The 13,623-nt window shown below is 48.1% G+C and overlaps 1 protein-coding gene across 2 annotated transcripts in view; it reads left to right on the forward strand.

The window, feature by feature from the left end:
• The first annotated feature begins 2,733 nt into the window (after positions 1-2,733).
• The window catches only part of adprhl1 (ADP-ribosylhydrolase like 1), a 47,767-nt gene continuing 36,877 nt past the window's right edge, over positions 2,734-13,623 (forward strand). The window contains exon 1 of one of the 2 annotated variants that reach the window (XM_078559551.1): positions 2,734-2,754. Coding sequence is in view for 1 of the 2 variants with exons in the window: in XM_078559550.1 (XP_078415676.1) it covers positions 4,672-4,885 (214 nt within the window). In the remaining variant the exon portion in view is untranslated. Of the gene's footprint in view, positions 2,755-4,586; positions 4,886-13,623 lie in introns of those variants that run through there. The other variant, XM_078559550.1, reaches the window with a different exon arrangement.

Below are 13,623 nucleotides of genomic sequence, written 5' to 3' on the forward strand. Positions count from 1 at the left end.
TGAGGGGCAGAGATAAAGGCTTCAAGCTTCAGATTCAAAGAGACCAAAGCTGCAGAAAATAGATTTAAAGCGAGAACAGCTTGTAAGAGGCCAGAAGGCCCAAAGAGACAACTGAAGCTCTGTAACTCTTTGCTATGGGCATGTGAAGCAGTTGTGTACTGTTGACAGCTGAGTCAGTGAGAGAGAGTGTGTGGAAGAAAACTTGAGGAACATCGGAAGGTGAATTCCAAAGCCTGGAAGTGAACCCTTGCAGAAGGTGTCTGAAAGAAAGTGTCGGTTTGGGAGGAGATTCCAAAGCAAGTTCTTGGAGAATGGAGATTGGAAACCCTCATGTGAAAGACGGAGTTCAGTGAGACTGATTGGCTCACAATGTGACAAGCATCTGGGGGAAGTTGAGGAGAGATCCATAGCATCTGGTTGAGGTGGCATCTGTGGTTTCAGAGTGTGGTGTGCCTGACTAGGTCATCTATTGGTTTTACATGGACTGTGTACTTACTGTAGACATTAGAGTTATCCTTACAAATCTGTATATATTTGTAAAGGTATAGTTGTGGATGAAGGAGTATTGTAAAATAGTTCATCTTGTTTAATAAACACTTTATGTTTTTATTAAAAGTTTATCAGCTGACTCCTGTGACTCTGTTCAGTAGCCCCTCTCTACATATCTAAAGTTAGGATCTGTCAAGCTGGGTTCCATCCTGGGATCAGGCTTGTCCAGTGCTAACCTCAGCTGGAGACCACAACATCTTTTTGTTTGTTGATCTTCATGGAGAACATAACAGCCTCTGCTGTGATTTCCAGTCACACCTGTTTGCTCTTGTTCCCATCTGTTCAAAATGATACAACAATTCTTATTGTTCCTTATTGGCTCCTTATTGCCTGCTGCATTACCTCCAGGGATGTGTATGAGAACTGAAAAGGAGCGACCATCCCACATCAGTTCTCCGTCACAAGAGTTGCCCTCTTTGTGCTGCCACATGGGGAATAGATGAATTGTAACCCCTGCCAGGGTCCCTTTAAATAGAAATTCTTTGACAGTCAGGTGCGGGTCGTCATCATGCCCGCCCGCTCTGATTGGTCAGAAAACCTCAAAGTGGGATGATAATATCGTGCCTGAGTTAAAAAGCTACAGAAAGCCCACTCCTAAATCTTTCAAGTTTTTGACACGCTGCTAGCCATCCCCTGCAGTGAACAGGTCTCAGTGATAAAATTCAGCCAAAAATCCCTGCAAGGTGTTTGCCAGAGGGAACTGCCAAGCAGTTGTAAGCACTGAGCAATTAGTGAGTTTAGGTTATCTGAATTTGATAGAGCCCATGAAGTATAGCTCAATCTCACCTCCATTTCACTGGAGAGCTTCCTGAACCCCAGGAGGCCTGTGCGGGAGACATTAAATCCAAAGGAGTGTTAAAATTAATGTAAAATCCCCTCACTTCTGTGTAATTATGACAGTAAATGCTGTGTTAATTATCCACCTGCCTGTCCTAATGATCGCAACTGGGGGGAAAATTATTCACATGCTGCCAAACAGGCCTTAGTTAAACCAGGAGGTAGATACATTGGAGCCAGGTTGGAGTCAAGCTTTAATTTTCTTTGATTTTTAGCCAGCTCCATCCCACCCACTCTTAGCTCTTAAAATCCTCTCCCTCATTCCCACTCTCAGAGGGTATGAGAAAGCAGCTTGGGTGTGGAAATTCACAGTGATATAGGGTCAGAGGGAGTGTTTTGTGTGAAGTGAGGGACAGGTGTATTGCTGAAACAAGGAGAGGGAGGGAAACTGTTCATCGTACAATGTGGGCTTACCAGCTGGCTGTTCACCACAAAGTCTTGTTTGTGGATTTTGGGAAGGAGGTAGAAGTGGGCTGTTCAGGGTTGGGATCTATGCGGCTGGAAGTTGTGGAGGAAAGATCTCCAGAGAAGATGAGGTCGGTGATGGTCCTGGATGCAATGACTTGATGTTCAGTAGTGAGGTCATAGTGCAGGGGGAGCTAGGAGGAAGTATCAGAGATTTGATGCTCAGTCTCTGTTAGGTAGAGGTCGGTATGCCAGATGACAACAGCACCATTCTTGTCAGCAGGTTTGTTGACAATGGAAGAGTTGAACTTAAGGGATAAACAGAACTAAGTGATCCCACAACTAAAAGATCAGATCAAAGCTAGCAGTATTGTCACAGCCAGTCATGAATGATGGTGGATAATTAAACAACTAGCAGGAGGAGGAGGCTCCACCAATATCCCCATCCTCAATGATGGGGGAGCCCAGCACATCAGTGCACAAGACAACACTGAAGCATTTGCAACCATCTTCAGCTAGAGTGCCTGATTGAGATGATCCATCTTGGCCTTCTCCAAAGGTCCCCAGCACCAGAGATGCCTGTCTTCAGCCAATTCCATTCGCTCCACTTGATATCAAGTAATGACTGAAGGTACTGGATACTGCAAAAGCTATGGACGCTGACAACATTCCTGTAATAGTGCTTGGGGTCCAGAATTAGTCACGTCCCTAACCAAGCTGTTCCAGTACAGCTACAACACTGGCATCTGCCCGACAATGTGGAAAATTGCCCTGGTATGTCCTGTACACAAAAAGCAGGACAAATCCAACCTCGTCATTTACTGCACAATCAGTCTACTCTTGATCATCAGCAAAGAGATGGAAGGTGCTATCAAGAGGCAATAATCTGCTCACTGATGCTCAGAGCTTCTGACCTCATAACAGCCTTGGTCCAAACATGAACAAAAGAGTTGAACTCAAGAGGTGAGGTGAGAGTGACTGCCCTTGACATCAAGGCAGCATTTGACCAAGTGTGGCATCAAGGAGCCCTAGCAAAATTGGGGTCAATGGGAATCAGGGGGAAAACTCTCCATAGGTTGGAGTCATACCTGGCACAAAGGAAGATTGTTGTGGTTGTTGGAGGTCAATCATCTCAGTTCAAGGACATCACTGTAGGAGTTCCTCAGGATGGTGGTCTAGGCCCAACCATCTTCAACTGCTTCATCAATAACCTGCCTTCCACAGTAAGGTCAAAAGTGGGGATGTTCACTGATGATTGTACAATGTTAATTACCATTCGCAACTCCTCAGATACTGAAGCAGCCTGTGCTAATATGCAGCAATGACCTCTATCACCTAGAAGGACAAGGGCAGCGGATGCATGGGAACATCACCACCTGCAAATTCCCCTCCAAGCCACACACCATCCTGACTTGGAACTATATAATCCTTCCTTCATTGTTGCAGAATGAAAATCCTGGAACTCCCCAGCAGCACTGTGGATGTACCTGCACCAGATAAACTGCAACAGTCCAAGAGAGTGGCTGAGCAGCATCTTCTCAAGGGCAGTTAGGGATGGGCAACAAATGCTGGCCTAGCCAGTGATGTCCACACCCCATGAAAGAACTTTTGAAAAGAGAGGATGGGGTGCTACCAGTTCAGAGTTCAGAGAGACACAGGTGGGAGGAGGCGGTGGTGTAGTGGTATTGTCACTGGAAAGGTAATCCAGAGACCCAGGGTAATGCTCTGGGGACCCCAATTTGAATCCTACCATGACAATGGTAAAATTTGAATTCAATAAACATCTGGAATTTAATAAGTTTAATGATGACCATGAAACCATTGCCAATTGTTGTAAAAACCCATCTGGTTCAATAATGCCCTTACTTGTTCTGGCCTACATGTGACTCCAGATCCACAGCAATGTGGGTGACTATCAAATGCCCTCTGAACAAGGGCAATTAGGGATGGGCAATAAATGCTGGTTTAGCCAGCGATGCCTATATCCCATGAGTGAAAGAAAAGGTTACAGTAAGTAGGCTAGCAGAGAGATTGAGATGGCTGGTACCATACTGGCAGTTCTGAAAGAAAAGATCAAGAGAGGGTAATAGGCTAGAGGGAGAGATCTGGATGGAGGGAGAATACTGGGGTCAGATAAAAGGGTTTGCTGAGCAGGGTGAAGATTCCTGGCCAAAGGAGGCGAAGGTGATGGAGGAAGAGCTCAACGTGATGCTGAGTACGAAATTCATTGAGGTGGGGGAGTAAGGGGGTAAAGCTGAGTGCTTTGCTAGAGACAGATCATTCAAGGTCGGAAAGGGCAAGATTGGAGGGAATACACAAGAGGTGAGATTGCAAGAAGGGATGGGGCAGAGGGAAGTGAAGAGGAGGTATGAATAGCAGAATGATGAACAGCTGGCATAAGCTGTTTCAAATGCTTACAGTGAATCTGTGCCTTTGCAAGTTTTGATGGTCTGTAACCTGTCATGCTCAGAAAGCTACATTGTGCCCAGCGAGGTGGTACATCTATATTTCATAGTGTTCCCAATGTCCTGGCTGAGGTGGACAAGGATAGGTGAATGTTAGATAAAAACAAAATTACAAGTAAGAGCAATCCTTGGCTCATGGCGTAACTGTAGTTGGCTCTGGCCCACATTTGTTTCGGAGTTGTTGAAGAATATAAGCTGTGTATAAACTAATTGTTATCTCCTGAGTTCCCATTTCCAAAAATACTCCAGCAGCCTGCAGTACCCAGAGAATGCTGATAACAATAGGCGGTCCACATAAGGTTGACATTGCCTTTGATTGAGTCACTATATATATCCAGCTAACCAGTAGAGAGCTGCTCCTGAGGGACTATCCAAAGCAGAGACCAAGGCAAGTCTCAGCACACGTCCTCTTGCAATGGAACATTATAAGGCTGCCATGGTGCTGGGGGGAGTTGGAGATGCTCTGGGCTACAGGAACTCTATGTGGGAGAACTGTCCTTCAGGTGTGGTAATTCTAACTGAATTGAAAGCTCTGGGTGGATTGGAAGGCATTACATTAACGGAGGACAACTGGCCCGTCAGCGATGATACACTTATGCACATAGTAACAACAGAGGCACTTGTGTCAGGTAAGACTTCAGTAAGAATTTTTTACGTTTCATTACACTAATTCCACTAACTCCTGAGGGAGTGTTGCACTGTCAGAGATGCAGTTTTTTGGATGAGATGCTAAACCGCGGTATCATCCGCCCTCCTAGGTGGGTGTAAAAAATGCCACAACACCATTTGGAGAAGAAGTGGAGAGTTCTTCCCAGTGCGTTCGCCAATATTTATTTCTCACCCAGCATCACTGAAACAAAGATCTGGCCATTATTGCATTGCTGTTTGTGTGAGCTTGTTGTGCGCAAATTGGCTGCTGCCGGGCATCCTACATTCCAACAGCAACTAGACTTCAAAATTGCTTCATTAGCTTCAAAGAACTTTTAGGTGCCCTGCGTTCCTGATAGTCACTATATAAATGCAATTTGTTTTCAGCCAACTTGCCAACCAATGCCCACCTGATGGGGCAGTGTGGACAGGCGGTAACCGAGTGTCTGGCTTCTCGCAGGTTTGAGTACCTGGAGGTCATCAACCACACACACCCAAAAGCCTTCATCTGAAACACACAGCAGTTTTCCTCTTCGAATGCCATAACCACTTGGGTAGCAGCTCATAGGGGTGGTAGAGTAGGGAAAAAAATCAAGTAAAGGCCCTTTGAGCTAATACCTGGGTGAAAATTCTAGCTCCTGCCGTTTGTGTAAGTCATGTAAAATGCAATTATTAATTTGTATTTGAAATGTTTCTAAGCCTGCAATGGTGGGTATCATGGCCCGCCCAGCGTGACGTCCACCAGGAAGCGCTATGTGCTCCCTGTGCAGGTGGGGGGGTTCCCCTCAGCCGGGAGTGCGCTGTTTCGCGCATGCGCACGAAAAAGTGCACTAAGCTCCCTGAGGCTAAGTGCTGCCTCAAGGAGATCGGCTCAGATTAAAACTTTGAAGGTAAATGTTGAAAAAATTTCCCTGATGTGACCCCTCATGTGACACTGTCACATGAGTTGGGACATGTCCATCACTTTAACGCAAACATTTATTAAATTTTTAAAAACCCTCATGAAACCTCATCCCGCCCATGGATGAGGTTTTATGCTTTTTCTGAAGCCCGCCAGATCTCCCGGCCTGCCTGCCAACCCTAAGGTTGGATGGGCAGGTCCATTAATTAGGTTAATGACTTTTTAAATGGCTTCAAAAGACTGTTGACAGGTCGGTGGGCGCACAGCTGATTCGGCTGCGCCCCCGCCGACCTGAAAATGGAGATGATGGGTGACGTCGGGAGTTCCACCCGACGTCATCCTGCGTCATTTTATGCATCGGCGAGCGGCCCCCGCCCCCCCGCTCGGCAACCTAAAAATCCTGCCCACATTATATACAGAGTACCTGCAGAACACCCCTCTAGTGTATACACATAGTGGCTGTGAGTGCATTTTGCAGTTTCTGTGTGTATACATAGTATCTGCAGAATACTCCCATGGTATTCACAAAGTGCCTGCAGAATACTCTCACAGTATTCAGACAATGCCTGCAGGATATGCCCACAGTATACACATAGTATCGGCAGTGTAAACCCACAGCATACACACATTGGATGGAATTTTCTCAGAATTGCAGTAAGTGTGGTACTGGTCGGGTAAAATGGAGTCCTACCTGCTGACGAAAATGGCAGGTTTTCTTGCTGTATCTTCCCGAGCCCGCCTCAATATTTATTTATTCCAAGGAAGCACACAGTTTCCATGGCGTGAGGGCTCTCATTCGCCTGCTCACATTACCCCGCTGTTGCATCATGCCAGCCACCATCTTTAAAAGGCAGCTGCCAGCAAAGTACTCATCGCCATCAGCTCACAACTGCTGCCCAGGAGATATGGCCAGCAAATGAAAAAATACTGCAGCCCCTCGCTTCAACGACAGGTCCTTCAAGTGACTGCTGGATGCTGTGCAGGCCCACCAAGATGTGCTCTACCCCCACTCTGGCCACAGGATGGGCAGCAAAGTCGCTAACCCGGCTTGGGAGGTGGCAGCGGTGGTCAGCGCGAATGCCCTGCAGAGGAAGACAGCCACCCAATGCTGCAAAAGGATGAATGATCTCCTCTGTTCCGCCAGGGTACATCACTCTTTTCATCCCAACTCTCACACTCACAAACCCATCACACATCCACAGGGATCTCACTCACTGCCAGTGCAAGGGACATCACCATTCACTCTTTCACACACACCATCGTTGTCCTCATCCCATCCGGGGGACCATTCACCACCCACACAGGCCAGGCATATGTATCATCTGTCCTGGCAGGCATCCTGATTCACTCTCCCCATCTCTATCCATGCAGGACAAACTGGCTTACAGCAGGAGGGAAAGGTTGCAGACAGGTGGAGAGATGCCGGAAATCAAAGTTCTCACAGAATTTGAAAACAGAGCCATCCAGCTGGCTGGCGATGACCGGGATCAGTCCTGTGCTGACAATGTGGTCAGCGCTGCTCTACGAAGTGTGGATCCAGCAGCGCAACATCCATCAGACAACCATGCCGAGAGTGATGTGCCCTCTTTCACAGGCCACAGCCATACACTAATTATATCCCCTTCCTATCGCAGGTACATCTGCCAAACAGCCAACAGAGTCCATGACCCAGGGCCTCCAATCAAGCCCCGAAGAAACCTCTGAAGAGGAATCTAAAGGCACCCTCCCTGATGTCCTGTTTGAGCCCTCGCCTACACCTTCCACCAGCGCAGAGACACACATCTCAGTGGGAACTAGCTTTAAAGTAGCCTGGGGATCACAATCTGGTGAGCACATCACACTATCTGATCCACAGCAGGCAGAGGCAGGGACTTCCTAGGTCCCCGCCACTCGGAGGATTGCTGGAGGCCATAAATCTGCTGAGTCTGAGTCAGATGACAAGCCTCTGGACCTGGTCATTTCACAGTTCCTGGAGCTGCAAAGGCAAGCTTGGGAACAACAGGAAGGGATGTCTGCTGCACTCCTCAGATTGCAAGGCATGGTGAAGGAGTCTGCCCGTCTTCAGGCTGAGGCGATAGCACCGGCATTGCAACGCTTCGAGGTCAACACTGGTGGGATAGCGGTCGCATTGGAGACCTTGGTCCAGGATGTCACTCCTGCACTGTAATGTGGGCTTAACTCCTTCACTGATGCCATAGTTGGCCTCCAACAGTGTGTATGTGAGAGCAGTGTGGGCAGCTCGATCTCACTTCAGCTACCCCTTCTGCAAACGGAGTCAGCCAGGGGCCCTCGGGCACCCATAGAGGAGGACCAGCAGGTGACTCATCGCCCAGATAACTCTGGAAGTGACCGGCCCATCTGAATCCCCTCTTCCTGTGACCTCCGCAGCTCCAGCTTCATAGGCCGAGGAGGGTACCACTGCCACACAGCAGGACCCCAAAAACAGGCTGGGGCCTGCCAAGTCCCAGCCCTCCAGAGGACGCCCGCCAAAGTCATCACAGACAGGGTGTCACAGTCAGCAGGCTGCCTCCACCTTTACTGTGGATGCCCGGGGAGCACCAAGACATAGAGGCAGGGTTGGGAAGTGCTTGCGCAGCCTGGGCACTGGTGTTGATCGCTTGTACATATTGTTCACTATTGTCAATAAACTCCTAAGAATGTCTCACTGCCTGTGGCTCCTTGTTCTGATGAGCAGTATTCTTGTCACTCAGATGTGAAACCTTGGTTCCTGCACAAGATAAAGGCAGGTGTCTCAGTCCAGGGCCTCTTCCCTGTGCTCTGTGCAGCCTTCAGGCCACAGTGATGGTCCAGCCTCACACTCCCTGTAAACATTACTGATGCCTGCACCTCGGCGGTGCTGGTCATTGCTGTCAGAATGTAGTGGACAGGAACCACAGAGTTCTCTCATTCTCTCTGTGTGCTCTCAGCACCTTTAAGGTGGGGCTGGCCCCCATCACACCAGCATCTGCGACCAGTGATGTTGTGCACCAGCTCCTGAAGGGCTGAGGTGCTGAAGGCAGACACAGCATCAGATGCATCTAAAGTTTCATGGCTGCATCTCTGAGATGGCCCTGATCACGGAGCGTATGCGAGCTGCTCTCGGCCAGACAGGAGTTAGACATTCTACTGCAGTCTGAGGCCGCCGCACTGGTGTCATCAGCCCCGGCCTCTGCGAGAAGCTCTTGTCCCCGAGGAGCCATCCCTGCAGCCTCTGTGGACCCTGGAAGACTGCAGGGATCTGCGAGCGACTCAGGATATAAGCTTCGTGTACACTCCCTGGAAACCATGCGCACACCTGCAAGATGCATTTCTGGCGGTTGCTCTCTCCTCAGTCTTCTACGGTCTCTGTAGGCCATCAGCCATACAACTAGGTCACCAGGATTCATGATCCTGACGTGGTCCTCCTGCAGCATGAAAGAGAGAGAGAGAAGTGGTTATTATGGCTGTACTTAGCACTTTCCTGGCCCTGTGTGACCGCCACTCAACACTTCCCGGAGAGTGATGGTGGCCCCTCGGATGGCCAGAGATGAGTGTGCTGCATGGCTGCCCTGTCAACCTGTGACATGGGGAACACTGGTTCATACTAGGATGCTGAGATTGCAAGGGGCTGTGAGCGCCTGCAGCAGTGACTGCTACATGGCCAGCATTGGCGAGGAGATTGTATGACGTGTGCAGTCCAACTGCTCTGTGGTCCAGTAAAGTGATGGCGGACTCGAAGTCTGTGGCGGGGTGGCAGCGGGGGTTGGGTAAGGTATGGAGCACTTGGTGGCCCTTTGGTGCCTCCGCGTTGCTTGCATGGGCGGGCAGGCTAGGAGCCCGACCCTAATCATATCACTGTGGCTGTGCCTGATGTGTCTCGGTTGCAGAGGCATGGTCAGTTTATACAGGTGTCCCTAATGCATGGCCACTTCCCTCGCTTACCCTGCCCCACACCTCGATTGCCTGTGCGTGGGATGCAGTGCTAGGGCAGCACTTAACCCCCCCGCCACCGACAACGGTCGCCTCCAAGGCTGGCCACTTGCCCCCAGACATCCCCCCCCACCCTCAGTAGTCGCCTCCGAGGCTGGCCACTTGCCCCCGGACATCCCCCCCAACCCTTGGCAGTCGCCTCCAAGGTTGGCGAGCACTTGCCCCCAGACACCTCCCTCCCCCACCTCCTCAGCAATCACCTCCAGGGCCAGGCATCAGGTGTCCCCCCCCCACTTCCTGGCGCCCCTCTAAACAACAGACGAGCTGTGGAGAACGCTGCTGCTCACTCACCTCAGTTCTCCCAAAGTGAAGGCCACCAAGCGCACGTCGCCTGTGTGCTGTTGTGAAGCACGTCGGCGGGAAAGCATGCCTACGCGGATGGATGATATGGCAGGGTTCCAAGAGCCTGGCAGGATGGCCTTTTAATTATATGCTGATGTATTACAATTAGCTCCCTGCCAACTGATGGCAGGAAACGCGGCCCACCGTTGGCGGGCTGAGCAGATGAACGCGACCTGCTTTCATGTCGTGAAGTAGGTCGCGCCATATTTTCTGTGCACACCACCTATCACGCCTGCCGCCAGCGGGCTCGGAAAATTCCACCCATTGTCTGCAAAATGCAGCCATAGTACACACATAGCACTTGCAGAATTCTTCCACAGTTCACACCCAGTTCCTGCAAAATACTCCCACAGTATACTCACAGTAGCTGCAGAGAACACTCACAGTATACACACAGTACCTCAGAATACTTCCACAAAATACAAACAGTACCTTCAGAATAGTTCCACAGTAAATCACAGAACTAAAACTGTCCTCACACTGTCCTCATACTGTGGTCAAACATTATTTACACCCTCACTATAGCAAACCCTCACATTATCCATACATTGTTACACAATATCCCTTGGTCTTGATCGCCCCTTCCAACCCCGTGACCTCTACCACCTAGAAGGACAAGGGCAGCAGATGCATGGAAACAGTACCACTTGTAAGTTCCCTCCAAGCCACACATCAGCCTGACTTGGTACAATATCATTGTTCCTTCATTGCCAGTGGGTCAAAATTCTCTCCCTCCCTAACAGCATTGTGGGTGTAGCTAAACAGTGGTTCAAGGACATAGATCACCACAATTTTCTCAAGGGCAATTAGAGATGGGCAGTAAATGCTGGCCTAGCCAGCGACACTCACAACCCTTGAACGAATAAGTAAAAAGAAATCCCTCCACTTATTTACAATATATATTAGTGACTTGGATGAGGAAAGTGAATGTACTATCACCAAGTTTGCGGATGACACAAAAATAGGTGGGAAGACAAGTGGTGAGGATGACGCAAAGAGTCTACAGAGGGATATAGACAGGTTAAGTGAGTGGGCAAAACTTGGCACATGGAATATAATGTGGGAAAATGTGAGGTTATGCACTTTGGCAGGAAGAATAAAGGAGCTGAATATTATTTAAATGGAGAAAGACTGCAGAAAGCAGCAGCACAGAGGGATTTGGGGGTCCTCATGCATGAATCACAAAAAGCTAGCATACAAGTTCAGCAGGTAATAGGGAAGGCAAATGGAATGTTGACCTTTATTTCAAAGGGATTGGAGTATAAAAATAGGGAAGTCTTGCTAAAACTATACAAGGCACTAGTTAGACCACACCTAGAATACTGTGAACAGTTTTGGCCCCCTTATCTAAGGAAAGATGCACTGGCATTGGAGGTAGTCCAGAGAAGGTTCACTAGGTTGATCCTGGGTATGGGGGTATTTTCTTATGAGGAGAGGTTAAGTAGGTTGGCCTGTACTCATTGGATTTTAGAAGAATGAGAGGCGACCTTATTGAAACATTCTTAGAGGGCTTGACAGGGTAGATGCTGAGAGATTGGACCAGAGGGCATAATCTCAGAGTAAGACAGAGATGAGGAGGAATTTCTTCTCTCAGAGGGTAGTTAATCTGTGGAATTCTTAACGCAGAGGGCTGTAAAGGCTGAGTCGTTAAGTATATTCAAAGCTGAGACAGGCAGATTTTTAATCAGTAAGGGAATTAAGAGTTATGGGGAAAAGGCAGGAAAGTGGAATTGATTATCAGATCAGCCATGATCTCATTGAATGGTGGAGCAGACTGGATGGGCAGAATGGTCTACTTCTGCTCCTACGTCTTATGGTCTTATGGCCACTCCTTCCATGTTATTTGCATCTTCAAGTATTTTCTTACAGACTGACATTGACATGACATCTTTAAACATAAAAGCACATGAAATGGGTACAGGAGTAGCTAATTCATTAGACCTTTCGAGTCCCTTCTGCTAGTAAATAAGAACAAAAACAGAAATACCTGGAAAAACTCAGCAGGTCTGGCAGCATCGGTGGAGAAGAGCAAATTTGACGTTTCGAGTCCTCATGACCCTTCAGCAGAACTAAGTAGAAATAGGAAAGGGGTGAAATATAAGCTAGTTTAAGGGAGGGGGGGTGGGGGGGCGCGGTGGGGTTGTTGGGACAAGCAAGCAGTGATAGGAGGAGATAACCAAAAGATGTCACAGACAAAAGAACAAAGAGGTTTTGAAGGTGGTGATATTATCTAAAAGAATGTGCTAATTAAGAGTGGAGAGCAGGACAAGCAAGGTAGCTCTAGTGGGGGTGGGGTGAAATAAACCATGGGTGGAATACATTTAAAAATAATGGAAATAGGTGGGAAAAGAAAAATCTATATAAATTATTGAAAAAAACAAGAGGGAGGGGGAAGAAATGGAAAGGGGGTGGGGATGGAGGAGGGAGTTCAAGATCTAAAGTTGTTGAACTCAATATTCAGTCCGGAAGGCTGTAAAGTGCCTAGTCGGAAGATGAGGTGCTGTTCCTCCAATTTGCGTCGAGCTTCACTGGAACAATGCAGCAAGCCAAGGACAGACATGTGGGCAAGAGAGCAGGGTGGAGTGTTAAAATGGCAAGCGACAGGGAGGTCTGGGTAATGCTTGCGGACAGACCGAAGGTGTTCTGCAAAGCGGTCACCCAGTCTGCGTTTGGTCTCTCCAATGTAGAGGAAACCGCATTTATTAAATGTATTCCACCCATGGTTTATTTCGCCCCACCCCCCACTAGAGCTACCTTGCTTGTCCTGCTCTCCATTCTTAATTAGCACATTCTTTTAGATAATATCACCACCTTCAACACTTCTTTGTTCTTTTGTCTGTGACATCTTTTGGTTATCTCCTCCTATCACTGCTTGCTTGTCCCAATAAACCCCCCCGCCCCCCCATTCTCCACCCCCCCTCTAAACCAGCTTATATTTCACCCCTTTCCTATTTCTACTTAGTTCTGTTGAAGGGTCATGAGGACTCGAAACGTCAACTTTGCTCTTCTCCGCCGATGCTGCCAGACCTGCTGAGTTTTTCCAGGTATTTCTGTTTTTGTTTTGGATTTCCAGCATCCGCAGTTTTTTTTTGTTTTTATGTCAGTAAATAAGATCCTGGCTGATCTTTGACCTCAACTCCACTTTCCTGCCTTACCTTTGATTTCCCAGGATCCAAAAGTAAATGGATCTCAGACTTGAATATACGTAACAACGGAGCATCCTGAGCTCGCCGCAATATAAAAGATTTCTTCAAAACATCTTCATTTCTTATGCTTGTCTGTTCACACTGACTATTTGAGCAAAGTTGAAATGGCGGAAATGTTGATTAGAGGAAAATATCGATGATCAAATTGGCTAAAAAATGTCCCTAAGTTTTGAATGTGTTTGAAAGTACTTTACACAAATCACTTTTTTTTTCCACTGTCATTGACCCATCATTGGCCAGTTCTTATTTTCAAAGCTGAGGATAGTTGGCACTCAAATGGAATGTGAGATGTTCTGTGAAT

This window comes from Cetorhinus maximus, chromosome 16 (genome assembly GCF_964194155.1).
Source record: "Cetorhinus maximus chromosome 16, sCetMax3.hap1.1, whole genome shotgun sequence".
NCBI classification, from domain to species: Eukaryota; Metazoa; Chordata; class Chondrichthyes; order Lamniformes; family Cetorhinidae; genus Cetorhinus; species Cetorhinus maximus.